General features: G+C 39.7%; 1 protein-coding gene and 1 long non-coding RNA gene across 5 annotated transcripts in view; one reads left to right on the top strand and one right to left on the bottom strand.

The window, feature by feature from the left end:
- Positions 1-13,175, top strand: part of LOC132342150 (uncharacterized) — a 162,701-nt gene extending 149,526 nt beyond the window's left edge. The window contains exon 3 of the long non-coding RNA XR_009490400.1: positions 13,056-13,175. This is a non-coding gene — a long non-coding RNA (uncharacterized lncRNA). The remainder of the gene's footprint in view (positions 1-13,055) is intronic.
- RGS22 (regulator of G protein signaling 22) overlaps positions 1-24,437 on the bottom strand; it is a 141,457-nt gene that overhangs the window by 107,219 nt on the left and 9,801 nt on the right. For 3 of the 4 annotated variants that reach the window (XM_002692801.6, XM_059874374.1, XM_059874373.1), the window contains 2 exons: positions 15,188-15,250; positions 3,046-3,267 (listed from right to left, as the gene is read on the bottom strand). In XM_002692801.6, coding sequence (XP_002692847.2) covers positions 3,046-3,267; positions 15,188-15,250 — 285 coding nt within the window. Of the gene's footprint in view, positions 1-3,045; positions 3,268-7,744; positions 7,955-15,187; positions 15,251-24,437 lie in introns of those variants that run through there. The other variant, XM_059874375.1, reaches the window with a different exon arrangement.

Raw genomic sequence — 24,437 nt, 5'->3', positions numbered from 1 at the left:
GGGAAACTCCACGGACAGAGGAGGCTAGCTAAAGACCATGGGGTCGCAGAGAGCCAGACATTACTGTGTGACTGAGCACAGACACACACATACACAAAGAATTTATATAAAACCACAAAAGACCCCAAATATCCAAAGCAATCTTAAGAAAGAACAAAGCAGGAGGTATTATGTTCCCTGATTTCAAACCATACTGCTGCTGCTGCTAAGTCACTTCAGTCGTGTCCAACTCTGTGTAACCCATGGACCGCAGCCCACCAGGCTCCTCCGTCCCTGGGATTCTCCAGGCAAGAACACTGAAGTGGGTTGCCATTTCCCTCTCCAACGCATGACAGTGGAAAGTAAACCTATATTAATTAAAGCAGGATGCTACTGCAAGCCCTGAGGGGCTCTCACTTCTGGCGCCTAGCACCCAGCCGCAAGCTGGCTGGGTGTGACCCTCTCCAGGGACAGTGCCAGATAGGGAGTTTGACTGGGGTGGTACACCTGTCAGACTGTAACACGGCTGTCCTAAGGCGAGCTCAGGGAGGACAGAAACCTCCCATGGAGCAGAAGGGTAAAGCTCGCTTAATCTTGATTTTTAATACGAATACAGACCATGAAAGCAGGGCCTCACGATCCTTTTGACCTTCAGGATTTTAAGCAGGAGGCCTCAGAAAAGTTACCACAGGGATAACTGGTTTGTGGCAGCCAAGCATTCATAGCGAGATCGCTTTTTGATCCTTCAAAGTCAGCTCTTCCTATCATTGTCATTGTCAAAAAAAAAAAAAACAGACATATAGAGCAATGGAACAGAACAGGGAGCCCAGAAATAAATCCACAGTTCTATGGTCAATTAATCTATGACAAAATAGACAAGACTATACAATGTGGGAAAGATAGTCTCTTCAATAAACGGTACTTAAAAAACTGGACAGCTATAAGCAAAAGAATAAAACTAGACCACTTTCTTACAGCATATACGAAAATAAACTCAAATGGATTAAAGACTTAAATGTAAGACCTGAATCCATAAAACTCCTAAAAGAAAACATAGGCAATATGCTCTCTGAAACTGATCTTAGCAACATTTTTATTTTGGATCTGTCCCCTCAGACAAGGGCAACAGGTAAGCAAACGGAACTACATCAAACTAAAACGTCTTGTACAGCGAAAGAACCCGTCAACAAAACAAAAAGGCAACTTCCTGAATCAAAGAAGCATTTTGCAAATGACACGTCTGATAAGGGTTAATATCCAAAATATATGAAGAACTCATACAACTTAACAGCAAAAAAAAAAAAAAAAAATCCAATTTTAAAAATTGGTTAAGGAACTTAAAACACATTTTTCCAGATAAGACATACAGATGACCAACAGGCACATGAAAAGATGCTTAAGATCACTAATTGTAAGGGAAATGCAAATCAAAACCACAATGAGATATCATCTCACACCTGTCAGAATGGCTTTTTAAAAAGACAACAAAGTATTGGTGAGGATATGGAGAAGAGGGAACTCTTGTGCACTGTTGGTGGTAATGTAAATTGGTACAACCAGCTATGAAAAATAGCATGGAGTTTCCTCAAAAATTACAACTAGAACTACTATATGATCCAGCAATTCCACCTCTGGGTATTTATATGAAGAAAAGAAAAACTCAAATTAAAAAAGATATAGGTACCCCAAGTTCACTGTATCGTTATTTACAGTAACCAAGATAGGAAAGCAACCTAAATATCCACTGATAGACGAATGGATAGAGAAGATGAGCCATTACTCAGCCACAAATAAGAATGAAATCTTGCCATTTGCAACAATCATGGAGGGACCTAAAGGGTATACTATACCAAGTGAAATTTAAACAGAGAAAGACAAATGTGATATGATTTCACTTACATGTGGAATCTAAAAAACAACAAACTAACAAACATAACACTACAGAAACAGAGTCATAGAGAACAAACCAGTGGTTGCAGAGTGGAGGGGACGGGGGAATGGGCAAGATAGGTGAAGGGAATTAAGCGGTACAATCTTCTAGTTATAAAACAAGTCTCAGGGATGCAACGCACAGCTTAGGGAACATAGCCAATAACACTGTGATAACTCTGTAATAGTGACAGGTGGTAAGTCTCATTTCACAATGCGTAAAAATATCCAATCACTGTGCTATACACCTGAAACTAATATAATAATTAAAAATAGAAATCTTAATTCCCAACTGCTCGACAGAACTCACTGAAATAAGTTCACTGTACAGGCGTAACTTACTCCATTGTGCTTTGCTTCATTGTGCCTCACGGATGCTTTGTTCCTCACCAACTGAAGGTGAGGGGCATCCCAGGGGCAAGCAAGTCTAGCTGCACCATTTTTTCCACAGTATTTGCTCACTTCATGTTTCTGTGTCACATTTGGGTAACTACGATCTTTCAGAGTTTTTCATTATTACTACATCTGTTATGGTGATCTGTGATCAGTTATTTTTGATGTTACTACAAAGACTTGTTGAAAGCTCAGATGATGGTTAGTATTTTTTAGCAATGAAGTATTTTTTAATTAAAGTATGTACATTGTTTCCTAAGACACAATGCTATGGTACACTTAATAGGCTACAGTGTGGTGTAAACGTAATTTTTATATGTACTGGGAAATCAAAATAATCGTGTGATTTGCTTCATCACAATATTCACTTTACTGTAGTGGTCTGGAGCCAACCTGCAATATATCCAAGATATGTCTATATACCCATACTTTCTAGAATACACCTAAACTATAAAGGATATATATATATATATATATACTGCCCCAAATTAACTGTACTTGCTAAATATTCAAAGTAAATTACATGAACCTTCTCATACTGATAATCAAATATCAAGAAACTGCTAAACTGGTCATTTCATATGAATAAGATGATACTGTTACTGACAAATACTTTGTATGTAAGTACAATAAAATTTAATAAATACAGTTAAACTTTAGAAAGGGACGCCCAAGGAATCTGATGATAATTTCATTTAATGCTTTATTTATCCAGTAAGATGTAACTCAAATATACTTTCTTACCATGATATTGTAGTTGACATTAATGGTCTCATCTTCGTGAGGGGCGTTCACTTGAACAGGTTTAACATCACTCTTTCCTTTCCTTACAACATCATAGATAGGATTTCGAGGTCGCTGGTTTAGTACAATTTTTTTCAACTGCTTTTCCAGAAGTTGTGGAGCATTGTTAACTACTTCAAAAACTCCATAGACCACATTAAATCTAACTGCCTCTGAAAAGGTCTGCAAAATAAATTTGTGGAAATGTCTTAAAAACCAGAAACTCACTGCTCCAAGAAGATGTGATACTTACATGTATGCATATATACTTACACAAAGTTCTGTATTCTTAATAGTTACATCTTTCCTCTTAGGAGCTTGGAAATCTTTTGACTATAGGTAAGGGAACCCACTGAACCCTTCCTTCCAAATGTACTTATGCCATAAGTGTCAGGATATATTATGGCAGAAATTTCCTTTGCATACAACTCTTATCTCTAGAAAAGATTGAGGATAGGAGGAGAAGGGGCAACAGAGGATAAGATGGTTGGATGGCATCATCGACTCAATGGACATGAGTTTCAGGAAACTCCAGGTGATGCTGAAGGACAGGGAAGCCTGGCATGCTGCAGTCCATGGGGTCACATAGAGTCGGACACGACTGAACAACTGAACAACAACTTACCTCTGTGCTTCTTTGGAACTAGAAAAAAATACACCCTCGTCTCTGTGAAGCAAGGTTATTCTCTTAGAAGGGGGTGGATTACTAGGGAAGAATGAATCAGAGAAGATACAACACTCCTGTTGTCTCTTCATTCCCAGGAGCCGTGAAAGCTAAGTCTCCCTTGCCCAAAAGGAGAAAATTAAATACAATGTGTTCTTCATTTAAGACTATTTCAACACCATTCCATTCACTGTGACAAAAAAAGAGAGAGAGAGAGTGAAAGACAACATTTCTGAGCCTTTCTCTGTAATTACTAAATGCTGCCAACTTTTATTTAAAGTCAGTCAGTTACAGTCAGGCGTCTTGAGTTTTAATACCAGCTTGCCAATAAGTAGCTCTGTGACTTGGGGTAAATCACTCCATAGCAAGTATATGGTGGACTGTCTGTGTCTTTTCTCATTCTGCCCTCCAAAGGGACCTCTAGAATCAGGTCTCTTTTTCATAACATTAATTTATTTTAGGACACCTTCAATGAACTGCATACTCATGTAGTAAGTGTACTGAGGAGAGCGTCAATTCTGCCAAGTTTTACTAGGAGATTGCTAGATACACTATTAGTTAAAATGTAATAAATAGCAGGATGTTATAAAATTGGAGTTACAAATATATGTGTATATGTACAAATACCTATTATGTGTTTATATGTATGTGTGTGTATATATATACACACATACATACATATATATACACATACATATATATATGTAACTTTCCTGGTGGCTCAGAGCTAAAGAATCTGCCTGTAATGTATGAGATGCAGGTTCAATCCCTGGGTCAGGAAGATCCCCTGGAGAAGGAAATGGCAACTCACTCCAGTATTGTTGCCTGGGAAATCCCAGGGACAGAAGAGCCTGGCAGGCTACTGCCCATGGGGTCGTGAAAGAGTCAGACACGACTGAGTGACTTAACAACAATATATATGTGTATGTATATGTGCCGTGCTGTATACTTAGTCAGTCGTGTCCAACTCTTTGCGACCCCATGGACTGTAGCCTGCCAGCTCCTCTGTCCAAGGGGATTCTCCAGACAAGAATATTGGAGTGGGTTGCCGTGCCCTTCTCCAGGGGATCTTCCCAACCCAGGGATAGAACCCAGGCTTACCACACTGCAGGTGGATTCTTAACCACATGAGCCGCCAGGGAAGCCCAAGCATAATGGAGTGGGTAGTCTATCCCTTCTCCAGGGGAACTTCCCGACCCAGGAATCAAACTGGGATCTCCTGCATTGCAGACGGATTCTTTACCAGCTGAGCTACCAGGGAAGCCTGTGTATGTGTATACACAGACATATTTTTTAATGAAGACTCATCCTACAGCCAGATGGCATCTTAGGAAGATCCTGAAGATGCCTCCTCCGATGGACACACTGATTCCACAGCTACACATAGAAAAGGTTCTTTGTAAAGAAGCCTAAAAACAAAATAAAAAAAAGCCTAAAAGCTGGCTGAGTGGTGACTACACACTGGGCAAACAAGATGAAAACCACATCAAACAGGTAGGAGAAGCCAGGACACAACTCACCATAAACCCCACCCCTGGAGCAGTCACCCCTGTAACTCAAAATCCAAAGCAGCCCCATGAGGAGCAGAGGGTTCAAACCCCTCACCAGGCACCCCAACTTTTAAGACCTGCATCTGAGAAACGAGGCCAATTTTGAAAATCAAAGAGCTCACATCTCAACTGAAATGTGACACAAGAGAGAGGGGTCCTACAGTCAGTCCATAACATGAAATCATATTTAACTAAAGCTAGCCCTTGAAATCCTTGAAAACTGTCATAAAGTATAGTGTTGTTCTAACTTTCAAGTTAGCACTGGACACGGATTAACAGACTGGTTCCAAATAAGGAAAGGAGTACGTTAAGGCTGTATATTATCTCCCTTAAGCTTATTTAACTTATATGCAGAGTACATCATGAGAAACGCTGGGCTGGAGGAAGCACAAACTGGAATCAAGATTGCTGGGAGAAATACCAATAACCTCAGATATGCAGATGACACCACCCTTATGGCAGAAACTGAAGCAGAACTAAAGAGCGAGCCTCTTGATGAAAATGAAAGAGGAGAGTGAAAAAGTTGGCTTAAAGCTCAACATTCAGAAAACGAAGATCATGGCATCTGGTCCCATCACTTCATGGGAAATAGATGGGGAAACAGTGGAAACAGTGACAGATTTTATTTTGGGGAGCTCCAAAAATCACTGCAGATGGTGACTGCAGCCATGAAATTAAAAGATGCTTACTCCTTGGAAGAAAATTTATGACCACCCTAGACAGCATATTAAAAAGCTGAGATATTACTTTGCCAGCAAAGGTCCGTCTAGTCAAGGCTACGATTTTTCCAGTGGTCATGTATAGATGTGAGTGTTGAACGGTGAAGAAAGCTGAGTGCCAAAGAATTGATGCTTTTGAACCGTGGTGTTGGAGAAGACTCTTGAAAGTCTCTTGGACTGCAAGGAGATCCAACCAGTCCATCCTAAAGGAGATCAGTCCTGAATATTCATTGGAAGGACTGATGCTGAAGCTGAAACTCCAGTACTTTGGCCACATGATGCGAAGAACTGACTCATTTTAAAAGACCCTAATGCTGGGAAAGATTGAAGGTGGGAGGAGAAGGGGACGACAGAGGATGAGATGGCTGGATGGCATCACTGACTCGATGGACATGAGTCTGAGTAAACTCCGGGAGCTGGTGATGGATAGGGAGGCCTGGTGTGCTGTATAGTCCATGGGGTCGCAAAGGGTCGGACACGACTGAGCAACTGAACTGAACTGAACTTTCAAGAAAGTCATCATTGTGAATTTTTCCTCTGACGTTAAAATGTGTCATTAATTCTTCAGTTAGGGACCAGATAAAGCAGTGGGCTTGTGTTTAAAGCTCACATTATACATGTATGTATGTTTGACACTAGGGTCACCCTCAGTGTGAGACGACAGCTCTGCTAAGAGGCAGGAAGGTCAGAGTCACCGAGGGAATGGTAGAGTCTCCTCCTCTGTCTCAGACCCCCTCAAGGATGTTCACAGACTGGTCTATGTGTGTTTGTAAATGGCTACACAGAGTCACCCTCACTCTTTAAATCACCCTCACTCACTCTGCAGAGCACAAATAATTCATTTTGAGTGACAACGCCTGTGTAAGTCCATTTCAACACATAATTTAACTACAACAGAAGTATTTACAAAGTGGACTGACGGCACAGGGGGATTTGTCAAGAATCTTCAGGAAATTAAGGACATTGACCCTCCTGAGACCCCCAGAGTCCTTGAGGAGAGGCAGCCTGATGCTTTGGTTATCAGAAACCGCCTCAGAGCAGGGCCCAAGGTTGGCCCCAAAAGGACAGTGGGCTGGAGTGCCCACAGCTCAGTGTGGCCTCCTGCACCCTCTTGTCCTTCCCTGGTGGCTCAGACAAGAAAGAATTTGCCTGCAGTGCAGGAGACCTGGGTTGGGAAGATCTCTTGGAGGAGGACATGGCAACCCACTCCAGTATTCTTGCCTGGAGAATCCCAGGGACAGAGGAGCCTGGTGGGCTACAGTCCATGGGGTCGCAAAGAAATCAGACACAACTGAGCGACTAAGCACAGCTGCTGCTGCTGCTGCTGCTAAGTCGCTTCAGTCGTGTCTGACTCTCTGTGACCCCATAGACGGCAGCCCATCAGGTTCCCCCGTCCCTGGGATTCTCCAGGCAAGAACACTGGAGTGGGTTGCCATTTCCTTCTCCAATGCATGAAAGTGAAAAGTGAAAGTGAAGCAGCACCACATAAAGAAAGCTGAGTCTGAAAGAATAAACAGGCATTCATATCAGGCAGACAAGGGAGAGGAGGGAACTCAGCAAGAGAAACAGTGAGTGTATCAAGGTATTTGCACAAACAATAGGCGAGGAGTGCCAGACGACAGGGCACCTTTGAGGACCTGCAAGCAGTTTGCCACTGCTGAAGCAGAAGACCCAAGGGGAGAATAACAGGACAGAAACCTGGAGACAAAGGCAGAGGACGAGCTCACCAAGAACTTTCTATTTATGCCATAACTCTCTACATCGTCTCTCGAATCGGTGATTCCTGGAGTGTGTCCCTGGACCAGCAGCAGCATCAGCATCACCTAGGAATCTGTTAGAAATGCAGATTCTAGGGTTCTCACCTCATAATCAGAAATTCTGGGGGTGGATCCCAATATTCTGTGTTTAACCAGCTCACAGATGATTCTGATGCATGCTCAAGTGTGAGAACCATTGCTTTAGAATGATGGGGAGCCACCGGAGAGGTTTTAGCTGGGACGGGGGGCAGGGCGCAGGGGGAGACAGAATCCAGGTTAAGCAAACTTCAAAGCCCACGTGCTGGTTGTTGCTTCATGCTGACTTCCATGTGTGCTCACATGCATGGAGGGGCTGGCCATCGAGGATCTACATGTAGGAGAAAGAACCCTGGGCTGTAGTCCCCGAAGTCCTGTTGTCTGCTCAAAAGGAATCTTTCTCACATATCATGTCCTCTGTTGTCACCATTTCTAAGCTTATCTACAAAATTCCTCAAATTAGTTTAGCATGTGACAATAAAAGCCATGCAAAGTGGGGGGGACAGAAATGAACGATGGAGGAAGACTCTCTCCCAGAAAGCTGAGTAGGCTGATTTAGAGAACACTCAGCTTTTAATCATATGATAGGAAAAAATCTTCAGTTTGAGCCTCAAACTCAATCCTCTGCAAGCTGTTACGGACTGCTCTTTTCCTTACTTAATTTTCTTATTTCAAGAGTATCATTTTCCAAATGCTCTAAAACGAACTGACCTGAAGGTGGTGAAAGCTAACTTTGTAGTACCAGTCATCCATGTGCGAAAAATATTTTCACAGAAAAAGCAAGTGCATGAAAATATTTTTACCACAATAAACTGCTGGTTCCACATTTCTTTGAAAAGAGGAGGGGAGAAAAAAAACCTGTGAATAATTAGTGATGTGCTTAAACTGCCAGCCAAGCACCACTGAAACTTACCGGGTGCCAAATTATTTAGCTGAACAGTATTTAAATTAAAAACTAATGACTAGGTTAATTTAATACATGTTCATCTCTGCTCCAACTCTGTCTCTACTAATTGAGTTCCAAAGCTATATTTAAAACATGCATCTTAGTCAGTGAATGAGAAACATCTGACTGCTTGAATGTAACAAGTCAGTTACCAATAACAAGTTCTTTTAATCTAAGTTTTATTGTCATTTTAGATGTTTAACCATAAACTATTTACTGGACATATTCACCAGTGGGAGGGAACGAATCATGTGCCACATAAAATGCATAGAAAATATCCTTAGTTAATAAAATGAGTTACATTATGTAATTTGAGTGCTTTATGTTTGAGCTACAAGGCTTATCACAACATCCATTGGAACAAATGCTGAACTAAGCAGTACTAGCTAGGGCTCCATCAATACCTTGAAAAATTAGTCTCTGATATTTAAATTTTGGCAGAGGAAGACCCAAGTTATTCATCTCTCCTTCATCGCACTCATTTCCCAAATACATTGTCTCTTTCTCTCTCTCCTTTTACTCAACCATCTAACATATAGTTCCTTCATAAAGCTGCAAGAAATTATAATAGCTTACAGATTTTAAAGAAGTGTGGAGAATCATTCCAAAAAAAGAAGTTATGGTAAAATTCCAAAGGCACATAGCTAAGCATGGTCTGGCAAACACATGACATACCTATCCTTGCAAGGAGGGTATAGAACAGGCCACCCCTTCAGCTTCTGCAAACCATAAATGTCACAAACATTCTAAACCACCCACAGAGGACCAACCTAAATCTGTATGTGGGCTCATCTACTCAATCCCACAACAGTCACTGAGCATAAAACACACAAAATAAAACCAAAAGGGGGGAAAAAAGTGTTTTCACACTATAGCATAGAAGAAAATTTAATAAGCAAACACTTGTCCATAAAGAGTTGACAGCAAAAAAAAAAAAAAAAAAACCTTCCCAGACACTAAATGAAAACAATATCTGAATGTGATCCTGGCACCAGAACAAACAGAATGAAGTTATGAAAGCTGGGATGTGGAAAGTGCCACACTCGTTTATAATAGAGCAACTGTCCTGGGTTCCCCTCATCAAAAAGTAACATGGAGACAGGCCACCAGCCATCAATTTCTGGATCTTACAGTGCGTCCCGAGGGTGTCATGGTGTAACGGAAAGGAACGGTGTAGGAGACAGACAGCCTCATTCCAAGGCCCATTTGTGCCACCATCCAAACTTATGGGACCGTGGGCATTTCACCACAGATGTGGAGAAGGTCTCAGAAATCTAGATGACCTAAGAGCTCTTTTAGATCGAGAATGTTGTTATATGTATCTATACTGTCAGGCTTAGACTGTTGGGTTTTTCTTTTGGGTTTTTTTTTTTTTTGGATGGTGGAGGTGGTAGAGGAGGGGAAGCAGAAGAAGATTAGAAGGTTTATTTATTTAGTTCAAGGATTTTATGTGGAAGGTGTAAAAATTAAAAAAAAAAATCATCCTCAAGAAGTTTTGGGAGATACAGAAGAAAGGGATCTATCCTGGCCCCAGAAAATTGACAGTGTAATTTCTAGGATCAAGAAAAAAACAAAACAAAAAACAGAGTAGAAGAAATTAATCAAATTTTCTTTACCTGAAAAAGTCTAATCTCCCACCCAATACGTATATCCCCTATAAAATATTTCCCCAAATGATTACCTGAATATCTTAATCACAGAGAGTTTAGTCCTTCACTAGCCAGCCCACTCTATGGTTAGAAAACCATCTTTAAACATCTTTCTTCTAGTGAGTGAAAATCAATTTCCTCATAAATGCTGGCCCTGGTTCTGCCCTGAAGCGTCACAGAAACTCTTAACCCTTCTTTCTCAGTCACTTATTTCTCAGTCACTTATTTCTCAGTCACTTTCTCACTCAAATATTTAGAAAGAGCTGCTTCATTACAACATTTCTATTCGTTCCCAAACCAGGTCCAATACTCACTCATCTTTCACCCCTCACTCATTTGACGTAGTTTCCATAGCATTCATTGACCGAGTCTTCCCGAGTCTGGTTTGGCAGAGCAACTCAACATGTGGCACCAAGAATACAACACAATATTCCACATGCGGTCTGACAATTCAATCCGATGCAACAAAAAAACACAAACGTTATTGAGTGCCTTCTAGGCTCCAGACTGGTATTGTTCTCGATCCTAACTCTATTTCTATTAATGCACCCTAAAAACACATTAGCTTTGCTTATTTTAGCCCATATTCCAGACTACCATGACAAAAATGAGACTAGACTCTGTTATCCAAACTGTCAGTCTACTCCTCTCCTGCCATTTCTACAGTCACTGCAGTGCAGGAGGACAAGTTTCTGAGCCATGTGGACCTGTGTGGACCCTGTCACTCACCAGCTGAGTAAGCTGGAAAAACACCAGTTCACTTGCAGTGTTTCATCCAGGTCTCTGATAAATAATGATTTTTAAAAGTCAAAGCCAATGACAGATTTGTGTGGAACAGATTATTCTCTAGAATGACAATAATCCATCAAGCCAACTAAAGCGTGACTGTCCCTCATGTCGTAGGAACGGAAGATGAGATAGGCTGATTAGTGAAGGAAAAGGAGAGAGAAGCACTAAATCTGTGCCAGCTACTTAAGACATATTACCTCATTTCGTAACAGTCTTGCAAGATGGTTCTACTGTTTCCATAAAGAAAGGTATTGAGGAACTTAGTAATTAAGGAATATACCTGCGATAACATGGGCAATGAGTGAAGAAGCTGAGGTCACACAGTCCTGTCTCTCTGCTCTTCCAGCCATTACACTGGGAGATGAGCACAGGAACAGTGCATGGGGCCAAGGTGGGCGAGGTCGGCTAGGGACGGGAGGACAGAGCAGACAGGATGACACTAGTATGAAGCTAGAGGTAAAGCTAGAAAGGCTATACTGAGGCCAAATTGCAAAGGGTCCATATTAAGGAGTTTGGACTTCCAAGTTGGGCTATTAAGAGTCAACCCCTACTAGCTGTGATTAGCGAAATATCTGAGAATGAATTTCACAGATGATGATAGGGCTCTGAAGACAAATACAGCAGCATAAGTGGAGCACGTATTGTTTAGACACGGTTGGGAGGGAAGGCTTTCTGGACAGAGTGATTTAAATCAGAGAGAAAGTGATACAAATATCTCGGGGGAGAGCCCTCCAGGCTGAGAGGCCCTGAGTACAGTAAGCACACTCACATTTGAGAAACGTAAAAGGCCAAGTTTTCCAGCTAGCCTGGAAAAGGATTAACAAGCAAAAGAGGCATAGGAAATAAAGACCAAGAGATGGCAAGAGCCGGATTATACAGGATTCTGTATTTTATTCTTAGTGTAACGAGGAGCCACTAGACAAAGTTTTGAGCAGGAAGTAAGATGGCTCAATTTATTATCATTATTGTCATTCACTGAAATCATAATACATTAAATTTACAGTTCCCTAAAGTACCGATTCATAACTATCCAAAAGAGAGAGGGGGAAAATAAAAAAGGCAGAGAGCGTGAGATTAGTTTGGCTCACTAATTCTCAGTAAGCCCATGCTGGCTTCTAATTCTTAGTTAAGTGCTCATAAACCAAACATTACTAATCTGTTCTAGAATCTTGCCAGTAACTTGGTCTGAGAATCCATTATTCCTTCTCCTCCCTGCCCCTAGATGCTTTTTGAAAACCTGTGATATTTCCCCTTCTCCCATCTTGCGGCATGAAGCGTGAGTAGTTAATAGGTAGACTGTATAGTACCAAATATAAATGCAAAGGGACGAGATACAGAGAGGGAGTGAGACAGAGAGACAGTGAGTATAAAATAAAAGCAGAGGATTTGGAGAGACAGAAAAGAAGGAGAAGTGGCCCCGGTGGGCTGCATGGGATACAGCCCATGCAGGGGCGACCATGAAGGGATCAAACTGCCTGAGGGATGAAAAACATTATTGCATAGAGTTCAAAAGAAACCACACGAAGTCATTTTCAACTAAAGCCTTGAAACAAGTGTACACGAAAAGGTTATGTCTGTTCTAACTGGATGGAAGGATTTGGGCTGAACTCTTCTTACATTTGAAGTTAATTTCCTATACTATTGTTATATTTCTTCTATAATTTAAGATAGATCTTTTTTTAATAAAGAAGAGAATTAGGTGGGGGGGTGGTATTTTCTAGGCCAAGTAAAAGTCTATATAATCATAAATCTCGAGACAATGAAATGTACATTTTCACAAACTGAAATCAGACCCAACAGAAAGACTTTTCTTTCTAAAACTTCATTAAAATGTATTTTTTTGTTTTTTTTTTGGAGGAAGAATGGAGAATGCAGAGCCTAGAGGAAAAACTGCATAATCCAGAAGAATAAAATTCTCACAATAATTTTGTGGCTCTGCTGGGTATTTTATAACACACAATTGGACGATGAAAGGTGAAGAGTCAGACCACAGAGGAAGCTGTTGGAGCGTCCTGTAACACGGCTCAAGCCTGTTGCCGGAAAGGGAGAGCGTGGCTTAGTGTCTCAACCTGACCCCCATGATGGTTTCAGAGACCCAGCACGCCCCATGGAAGAGAAAACACAAATTCTTTTTGAAAAAAAGGAAACAAAACAAATAAACATGTGAGCACAGTACATACATATGCACAAAAATTAATCTAGGCAAAAAAAAAAAAAAATACATCTAGTACTTTCCCTTCAAAACACATTTTCTGTAGTTAGGCTTTAAGACATTGCTCATTTTAGGGCCCAATCCCTTTAAAATTACCTGAGACTTTTTTATATTTCACATTTTCCCTAGTAAGTATTTGAATGAAACAGTTTCCATTAAGAATAATACAAATCTTTTTTTTAAATTTTATTTTATTTAACTTTACAATATTGTATTGGTTTTGCCATATATCAAAATGAATCTGCCACAGGTATACACGTGTTCCCCCATCCTAAACCCTCCTCTCTCCTCCCTCCCTGTACCATCCCTCTGGGTCGTCCCAGTGCACCAGCCCCAAGCATCCGGTATCGTGCATTGAACCTGGACTGGCAACTCGTTTCATACATGATATTATACATATTTCAATGCCATTCTCCCAAATCATCCCACTCTCTCCCTCTCCCACAGAGTCCAAAAGACTGTTCTATACATCAGTGTCTCTTTTGTTGTCTCGTATACAGGGTTATTGTTACCATCTTTCTAAATTCCATATATATGCGTTAGTATACTGTATTGGTGTTTTTCTTCCTGGCTTACTTCACTCAGTATAATAGGCTCCAGTTTCATCCACTTCATTAGAACCGATTCAAATGTATTCTTTTTAATGGCTGAGTAATATCTTTCCTTCATCTGACATTGCTGATGAACTCTGTTTCTACACAACAGTACCAGTGTTTTTATGCATGCCCATTTCCCTTTTCCTAAACCGCTCAGTACTTACTGTCACTGCTAAGACCAAAAATCTCTTATCTAGTATCTACCTATGATACAGCACCAGCAGTGTCCCACATCTTATTTACTATTGATATAAAATGCTAGTTGCCTTAAACATAAATTTCACTTTAATATATGTCCAAGAGGATACCAATAATTGCAGAGGCAAGAAATTTAGTTTCTTAAGTGTTTTTATATTCTCTCCTCATTGCCTCTGTTCAAAGACTAAAATAATACCCAAATACAACTGTACAAGATTTTGTACAGAATGCTTTTGATGAAATGCCAACTTTCCTTTTTTCTTTTATTTACTTTTATTGTAATATAACTGATCCAGCTTTCTTCAATAATAATAATTCCTAAATATGTTTCAAACCCAAATGATTAACACCATAAAAAGACACAACTTTATCTTGTAAGAAAGATATGGTCTTTTCTATCAAAGGAGAAGTTGTAAGAAATAAAGAAGCAATTTAGAATAGTTGAACAGAAAGGTATATAGCTGCCTTGTGAATAAGATTTCCTAAAATGGTGGCTTATTACCAAACCTTTGTTCTTTACACCTTCTGATTCTCTTTCCTCATAAGGGTATTTTGGTGGGCTTTATCCTGGACATGTTCAAAAAACTAAAAGGGTGGGGAATATAGTTACCAATTGTCCAATAAAAACTTAGGCGACATCCGAGAAAGACTGTAACTCTGTGATCCTCAACCTATGAGGAGCCAGGGGAGGGAACCTGCATCTTTGGGCTAAAAACCCAGCAAACTTCCCACTTGATGTGCTTACTCCAAGACCTCTGTCTGTAAGGCACCCTTCTGGACAAGTAAAGACTACCTTGCTGAGCCATTTTCAACTGTCTGTTTCATTCCTGAAGCTGACACCGTTTGAGAGCATTTCCAACAATCTAAATGCTTTAATTAGTATTTTAAAAAAATATTATCCCTGATAAATCTGTCTCACAAGATAACCCAGTGTGTACAATATTTTGCTGTGATAATATATTCCACAGAACATAATAATACACTCACTGGAAGGCTTAGGAATTCATTAAAGTAGTCCACAAGGAAATCATCTGTCGCCAAAGAATCTTCCTGCAAAAATATAAAAGCATAATATTAATAAGCTTATGCAAAAATGGTTTAAAACATGCAAATATTATTCTCTAATTCTAATCTAATCTATCAATAGATTATAATATAGAGCTTTCAATCTGTTTCAGTTAGTCAACAGTGAGCCCTCCCTATAAATAGAACACAGTGTTACAATCTCTGGAAGGAAGAAATACAAAAGCATCCTCTTAAAAGGCCTTGCTTCTATACTTGGCTGGAAAACAGAACACATGAGAAATATAGGATGACACATAAACAAACACCAACAAGTATAAAATAGTACACATAGTAAATTTCCCATGGATTTATCAAAAAATATTTATTTTACAAAAATAAAGGCAGAATCAATAAAGATAGAATCAGTGTTTGGGGTTAAGATTAAATTCAGAATGAAAAACTCAATAAATTGCCTGTATACCTGTGGCGGATTCATTTCGATGTTTGGCAAAACTAATACAATATTGTAAAGTTTAAAAATAAAATTAAACTAAAAACAAAAAAAAGAAAGTAATAAACTAAGTGACAAAAAATAACCCACTGACTCCTTAGAATGAGAGCTTTAATAATCTGGGTCACGCTTCACTTTTGCATGAAGCAGCTTTGATAATGCATGTTTTCTAAGCATAAAGATTGTATACACTTTTTTCCATGACTATCTCATCCACCAACACAGTTGCTTTTATAGTTGGCAAAATTGGAAAGCCACTGCCAATAACAAAGTCTCTCTTCCAAATAAAGCACCTTATTTTATTACCAATTGTTTCCATTGTGTCAAAAGCAGATCATCACGTACCCTGTTGTATACTATGTGTGTTTTTATTATTCATAACTATATTTCAGTTTCCCAAATCTAACATGAAAGTTGACACTATGACACAATGCTATTATTTCCATATGGATGATTATTTTCCTCTTATACTGGCCAATTTTAAAAAATTGGTTGAAGTATAGTGTGAAAGTATAAGCAAGATATTACACTATATTAACACCTACTTCAGAGGTAGATTTTCAGGCTAATTTAAGTAATTGCAGTATCAGAATAGAATTATAAACAATCACCTATATGATTTATCTCAAAGAACTTAATTCTGAACTGGCTAAGACAAAAACTAAGGATTTAGTTTACTAAAAGTCTCAGTTGATTTAAACAACAAACTCAGAATCTCACAAATCTACTACCCTCACAGCAGTACTTTAGTAATACATGCTCAAACAAAATTCTCACTGGCAAAGGTCAAAGCAGAGCAAGGCAGATAACACTGGTGGAGGCTAAAAGGGTAACATACGCAGAGTACATCATGCAAAATGCCAGGCTGGCTGAAGCACAAGCTGGAATCAAGATCGCCAGGAGAAATATCAATAACCTCAGCTATGCAGATAACACCACACTTACGGCAGAAAGTGAGAGGAAATAGAGGCTCTTAATGAAAGTGAGAGAGGAGAGTGAAAAAGCTGGCTTAAAACGCAACATTCAGAAAACTAAGATCATGGCATCTGGTCCCACCACTTCATGGCAAATAGATGGGGAAACAATGGAAACAGTGATAGACTTTATTTTCCTGGGCTCCAAAAATCACTGCAGATGGTGACTGCAGCCATGAAATTAAAAGATGCTTGTTCCTTGGAAGAAAAGCTATGACCAACCTAGACAGCATATTAAAAAGCAGAGACATTATTTTGCCAACAAAGGTCTGCCTAGTCAAGGCTATGGTTTCTCCAGTCGTCATGTATGGATGTGAGATTTGGACCATAAAAAATGCTGATCACCGAAGAATTGATGCTTTTGAACTGTGGTGCTGGAGAAGACTCTTGAGAGTCCCTTGGACTGCAAGGAGATCTAACCAGTCAATCCTAAAGGAAATCAGTCCTGAATATTCATTGGAATGACTGATGCTGAAGCTGAAACTCCAATACTTTGGCCACCTGATGTAAAGAAGTGGCTCATTGGAAAAGACCCTGGTGCTGGGAAAGATTGAAGGCAGGAGGAGAAGGGGACAACAGAGGATGAGATGGTTGGAGATAGCATCACCAACACGATGGACATGAGTTTGAGTAGTCTCCAGGAGTTGGTGATGGTAAGGGAAGCCTGGCATGTTGCAGTCCATGGGATCGCAAAGAGTCGGACACAACTGAGTGACTGAACTGTTACTGCTACTGCTGCTACTGCTAAGTCGCTTCAGTTGAGATGGCAGCCTACTCGGCTCCTCTGTCCCTGGAATTCTCCAGGCAAGAACACTAGAGTGGGTTGCCATTTCCTTCTCCAATGCATGAGAGTAAAAAGTGAAAGTGAAGTCGCTCAGTCGTGTCCAACTCTTCATGACCCCATGGACTGCAGCCCACCAGGCTCCTCCGTCCATGGGATTTTCCAGGCAAGAGTACTGGAGTGTGGTGCCAAAAAAAGGGTAATTATCTTTTGACTTTAACCTTTCAGAGTTACTTCAACTTTCTGGACTTCATTTAGCAAACTAATAAACAATTCAATAAGTATTTTTAGGATTTCCTGGGTAAATTTCCTAGGTAGAGGCATTATGCTACAAGGGTGGCCAAGTTTTACACTACTGGGCTAATGATCAAAAATCCACAGGTGGGAAGGTTGAGAATTTTAAATTAGTTAACTGTAATGGAGTATGGTTCCTATTTTGCTAAACTAGCCATTTTGTTTTTAACTTTTAGTTGTAAAACAAACAGTGTATTTCATAAATACCCATGGACCTAAATATCACCTAGTCAGTTAAATAACCAGAAATTTCTAAAGAATCCTCAAATTCATATAGTCATTTCCAGATGCCTCACAACTGTGAGAGACTCTAACTCAATGCTTTCCAAACCACCTGTGATGAAACACCTGTTTTGTTTTTTCCCCTAATCAATTTCAGACAGATTTTTTTTTTTGGTAAAATACAGTAAGAATGAATTATTAGAAAGCAAAATAAAAATATACATAATACAGGCCCAACTATTTAATTAATTATCGGGCTTCCTAGGTGGCACGGTGGTAAAGAATCCGCCTGCCAATGCTGAAGATGCAAAATATGCAGGTTCACTCCCTGGGTTGAGAAGATCCCCTGGAGGAGGAAATGGCAACCCACTCCAGTATTCTTGCCTAGAAAATTCCATGGACAGAGGGGCCTGGCAGGCTACATTCCATGGGGTCGCAAAGAGTCGGACATGACTGAGTACATACGCACATTTTATTATTAAAGTCAATACTCTCGGGACTTCCCTGGTGGTCCAGGAGTTAAGAATCCGCCTTGCAGTGCAGGGGATGCAGGTTTGATCACTGGTTGGAGAACTAAGATCTCACACGCTGCAGAGCAACTAAGCCTGTACATGGAAACGTCAGCCCACGCACCACAACTCGAGAGTCCACGAGTCGTAACGGAAGATCCTGCGTGACACGTCAAAGCTCCTGTGAGCCACAACTAAGACCCAAGGCAGTCAAGTAAGTGAATAAATAGATAGGTTAAAGTAAGTAAAAACTAAAACCGATACTCAATCAGATTGCCATAAGGCTTCCATAGGTTTTCTCTCAGTTTCTGAACTCAGCTCTGAGTGGACAGATGGGAGTTCTCTGGCAGCACCAGTCGGCACACCCAACTCCAGCAGCACAGCCCTGACCCTTGGGGGGCAGCGCGCTCTCCGTCCCTCAGGTCCCCTTGAGGGACCCCAGGAAAGGGCATTTCCTGGGCATTCAGTCACATCCTCCATTGCACTTAACAACCATGGACACTTAATGTATGATTCAAATACATCAAAATCTGTATTTCTTTTCTGAAGCTGTATCTTAATTTCTACCAATATTAAACATAAATGTTTCTGCTGGTATCAGGGCAGTTAGCTCCAAAAGGGAAATAAGTGTGGCCTTCAAGTGCCATTCACTCTGTCCTCGCATCACACTTGAATGGAAAGGTCTGCGGGTCTCTCAATAAATGAACGTATTTTCCCATTGCAGTTTTTAGTTCAATGTGTTCAAGTATCTTGTCACATCAGTAACAAAGTCCTGTGAACCTATGAGGATATGATAAACCTTTTACTCTCCAAACCCTTTAGTTTAAAAAAAAATTGTTTTAAGGCCTTGATTTGGAGAAGCAACTCAGTTACTCTCAACAAATTTCCACAGTCCAGTCACTTGGCTGTAGTAAAATGAACTAAGTCTCCATTATCCAGGTTTAACATCTTCCAATAACCAATAAACTGGCGATGGTTAGTGGTACAATCAAGAAGAAAATTGAGTTACAATCAATTCCTCCATTACATCATTCCATGAACCTGACTACAAAATTTGCAACACAGATTCTCTGCTGAATGATGCAATGGAAGGCAGAAACATTTTTTCAGAGTTGAATGCACCCTTGAAACCTGTTTTTTCATGTATTACAGGTGTGCCATCTGTGAAAGTGAAGTCAGCTTTTCCATTTTTAGTCCAAATTGCTCAAAACTTCTTCCTGAAAGAGGGTTACACAAAATAGTTTATGTGTATGCTAATAGGTAAAATTTTTTATTGATTAAAAAATCATTTCGCTGGACCCTCAAATGACATAAACATAAACTACAACTTCTTCACAACTCTAAAAGATGCAAGATATACAAAGAAGGTCTTCTAATGAAGGGAAAACCAGATAAATACAAACAAAAAAATGTAGTCCAAAAAAGAATATAGTACCTGCCATAAGAAAATTACCACATAAAATGCTTCCTCCAAAAGGAGGGAAAGATGTTATTTGGTAGGGGGAATCAAAAAAGACTCAAGAGGGGAAAATGGCATTTCAATTATATTTCAAATAACTCCAACGTCTGTATCTAGAAAGATAACACAAGAGAGGCAATAACGCAGAGAAAAGACAGACATGCATGAGGAAAGCAATGGTGGAAAGCAACAGTTTGTAAAGGCAATCAGTTAGCTAACAGCACAAACAGAAAAATAACCCAAGCTTCCAACTTCCCTTTAAGCCATCCACACACTAGCCAAAGCCATTCATCCAATTTCTAAGGCAGAATCCTAAACTGACACAGTTCAGACTGGGAATGCGATCAGCCATCAGGAGATAGGCATAAACCATATTTCCAGAATTATACTTATCAGGAGGATCCTATTTTGCGTCTTCTTCCTAAAATACATATAGATTCTTCCTTTCCTCCTTTCTAAACAAGCCAATCACTAGACTAGAGCCTGCAACCCAGTATGGCCATGACGCGCCACGGTGTGCAGACAATGGAATTCATGGTCAAGTGAGAGTAGACCTCTTCAGATCGCAGGACAACCAGGGACAGTCAGGGATGGTGGTGCTCCTGGGATGGTGATCTCTGGCTATGAGCAATCTTGTTTGGGACTCCTCATCCAAGTTGCTTCCCTGGAGACGGTGATTTACGAGCCATATCCCACACCCAGACAATGAGTGTAGCCAAAGAGTTGCTCAAGCTGGTGGACATGGATTTGTTAGCCAGCTGTAGCACACACCACTGCTCTATGAAGCTGCTGGAGGAGTTTCTGTTTGAGATGTCCAAAAAGACAGTTCACAGCCAAAGATGCTAACAGCTTGAAGGAAAGAGGGAGGGGAGATCTTTGGAAGGAAAATGGCCCCAAGTCTTTGCCTTCACATACAACAGATATTTCTGTCTGCTGGCAACTGATGTATCCTTGTAGTAGTATACAAGGCAATCACCTGAAAAATACATGCATATACTGCTGTAGAGTTTCATCATTATTTTGAAATAATTGAAACTTTATTGACTTCTAAATTTGTTTATCCTAAGAATTTTTAACATTATATTTGTCATGAAAAGAGGGGGTTCTATTAAGTTTAAATTTCATTTTCAACTTCTGCAGTCTTGAATGGCTGTTTAAAAAGTCTAAAAAATTTTACTACCTATTGGGAGATAGTTTCTCACCAATTGAGACTATACAAGAATAGTAAAAGATCGAACGTTAAAAGTCTTGATTAGAAATTACATATAGTTATTTCAAGCATAAGACCTAATATTAAAAAGTTACATACATTCAAAAAGGAAATTAACAATTCCATTTATAATAGTAGGGAAAATAATGACAACCAAGAAGGCAAAGACTTGTACACTGAACTAAAAAACTGCCGAAAGAAATTAGAGAAGATATAAATAAAAGGAAATACATGCCATGTTCAAGGATTGAAAGACCATATTGCTAAGATGACAATATTACCCAAAGCAATCTACAAATTTAAATACATTCTCCATCAAAATCCCAATGCCTTTTTTTTGCAGAAATGAAAAACTCATCCTAAAATTCACAAGGAATTTCAAGGGACCTGGAATAGCCAAAATAATATTGAAAAAGAACAAAAACTGAAGAATCCATATATCCTAATTTCAAAACTTATGACAAAATTACAATAATGAAAACAAAGCGGTGCTGGCATAAAGACCGACATACAGACCACTGGAATAGAATAGAGTCCAGAAATAAATCCTCTCTTAAATGGTCAAATAATTTTCAACAAGGGTGCCAAGACAATTCAGCAGAGAAAGGACATTCTTTTCAACAAATGGTGCTAGGAAAACTGGATATCCACATGCCAAAAAATGAAGTTGGACCCTCTCTTTATAACATATACAAAAATTAACTCAAAATGGATCAAAGACCTAAAACATAAGACTAAAACATAAAATACTCAGAGAAGACATAAGGATAAATCTTCATGACTTTGGATTGGCAATAGATTCTTAAATATGACATCTAAAGCATGAGCCAAAAAGAAAAAGAAATTATTTTTCATGAAAATTAATAACTTGTGAATCAAAGGGCCCTACTAGGAAAGTGAAAGATAACCTACAGAACGTGAGAAGATATTTGCAAAGCATATATCTGATAAGCATTTACCATTCAAAATATATATAAAGAATTCTAAAAACTCAGAAAGAAAAATATAAACAACCCCAAGTTTTTTAAACAGGCAAAAAACTTTAACATTTCTCCAGAGAAGATATACAAATGGTCAATAAGCACATGAAAAGATACTCAACAGCAGCAGCAACAAGATATCACTTCACATCTACTAGGATGGCTACAATTTAAAAAAAAAAATGAAAAATAACAAGTGCTGGTGAGAATGCAGAGAAATTGGAATCTTTGTACACTGCTGGTAGCAATGTGAAATGGTACAGCCACCATTCCTCAAAAAGTTAAACATATATAATTACCATTACAATCCAGCAATCATTTCTGGGTATATACCCAAAAGAACAGAAAGCAGGACTCAAACAGGTATTTGTTGTACACCTGTGTGCATAGTACCATTATTTACAGCTGCCAAAAGATGGAGACAAGTCAAATGCCTATTGATATATGAAAGGATAAACAAAATACGGTATGTACATAAAATGGAATATTATTCAGCCTTGAAAAGGAATGAAATTCTGATACATGAAACAACATGAATGATCCCTGAAAACGTCATGCTAAATGAAATAAGCCAAACACAAAAGGGCAAATACTGCATTATTCCACTTATATGAGTTACCTAGAATAGTCAAGGGCTTCCCAGGTGGCCCTAGTGGTAAAGAATCTGCCTGCTAATGTGGGAGGACATGAGATGTGGGTTCAATCCCTGGGTTGGGAAGATCCCCTAGAAGTGGGCCTGGAAACTCACTCCAGTACTGTAGCCTGGAGAATCCCATGGACAGAGGAGCCTGATGGGCTACAGCCCATAGTGTCACAGTCAGACATGACCGAAGCAACTTAGCCTGCACACACAGAATAGTCAAATTTATAAAGACAGGATGTAGAACAACGGTAACTGAAGGCTGGAAGAGGGGTAACAGGAAGTCACTATTTAATGGGTTCGGTTCAGGTCAGTTCAGTCGCTGAGTCATGTCCAACTCTTTGTGATCCCATGAACTGAAGCACGCCAGGCTTCCCTGTCTATCACCAGCTCCGGGACCCTGCTCAAACTCATGTTCATTGGGTCAGTGATGCCATCCAACCATCTCATCCTCTGTCATCCCCTTCTCCTCCTGCCTTCAATCTTTCCCAGCTTCAAGGTCTTTCCAAATGAGTCACTTCTTCACATCAGGTGGCCAAAGTACTGGAGTGTCAGCTTCAGCATCAGTAATTCCAATGAATATTCTGGACTGATTTCCTTTAGGATGGACTGGTTTCATCTCATTGCTGTCCAAGGGACTCTCAAGAGTCTTCTCCAACACCACAGTTCACAAGCATCAATTCTTCAGCACTCAGCTTTCTTTATAGTTCAACTCTCACATCCATACATGACTGCTCGAAAAAACCAAAGCTTTGACTTAGATGGACCTTTGTTGGCAAAGTAATGTCTCTGCTTTTTAATACGTGTCTAGGTTGGTCACAGCTTTCTTCCAAGGAGCAAACATCTTTTTATTTCATGGCTGCAGTCACCATCTGCAGTGATTTTGGAGCGCAAAAATATAAAGTCTCTCACTGTTTCCACTGTTTCCCCATCTATTTGCCATAAAGTGATGGGACCAAATGCCATGATCTTAGTTTTCTGAATGTTGAGTTTTAAGCCAATTATTTCACTCTCCTCTTTCACTTTCATCAGGAGGCTCTTTAGCTCCTCTTTGCCTTCTGCCACAAGGATAGTGTCATCTGCATATCTAATGTTATTGCTTTTTCTCCCAGCAATCTTGATTCCAGCTTATGCTTCATCCAGCACAGCATTTCACATGATGTACTCTGCATATAAGTTAAATAAGAAGGGTGACAACATACAGCCTGGATGCACTCCTTTCCAGCTTTGGAACCAGTCTGTTGTTCCATGTCCAGTCCTAACTGTTGCTTTTTGACCTGCATACAGATTTCTCAGGAGGCAGGTCAGATGGTCTGGTATTCCCACCTCTTTAAGAATTTTCCACAGTTTGTTGTGATCCACACAGTCAAAGGCTTTGGCATAGTCAATAAAGCAGAAGTAGATGTTTTTCTGGAACTCTCTTGCTTTGCTTTTTCAATGATCCAATAGATATTGGCAATTTGATCTCTGGTTCCTCTGCCTTTTCAATTTGGGATGATGAAAAAGTTCTGGAGATGGATAGTGGTGATGGATGCACAAGGTGAATGTGGCTTATTGCCACTGAAATCATACACTTAAATACGGTTAAAATGGTAAGTTTATGTGCATTTTCCACAATAAAAAAGTTAGAAAGTGAAAGTGTTAGTCGCTCA

This window comes from Bos taurus, chromosome 14, assembly GCF_002263795.3.
Source record: "Bos taurus isolate L1 Dominette 01449 registration number 42190680 breed Hereford chromosome 14, ARS-UCD2.0, whole genome shotgun sequence".
In the NCBI taxonomy this organism is placed as follows: Eukaryota; Metazoa; Chordata; class Mammalia; order Artiodactyla; family Bovidae; genus Bos; species Bos taurus.
The sequence above is the reverse complement of the archived record's forward strand: the minus strand, read 5'-3'. Positions and strand labels throughout refer to the sequence as shown.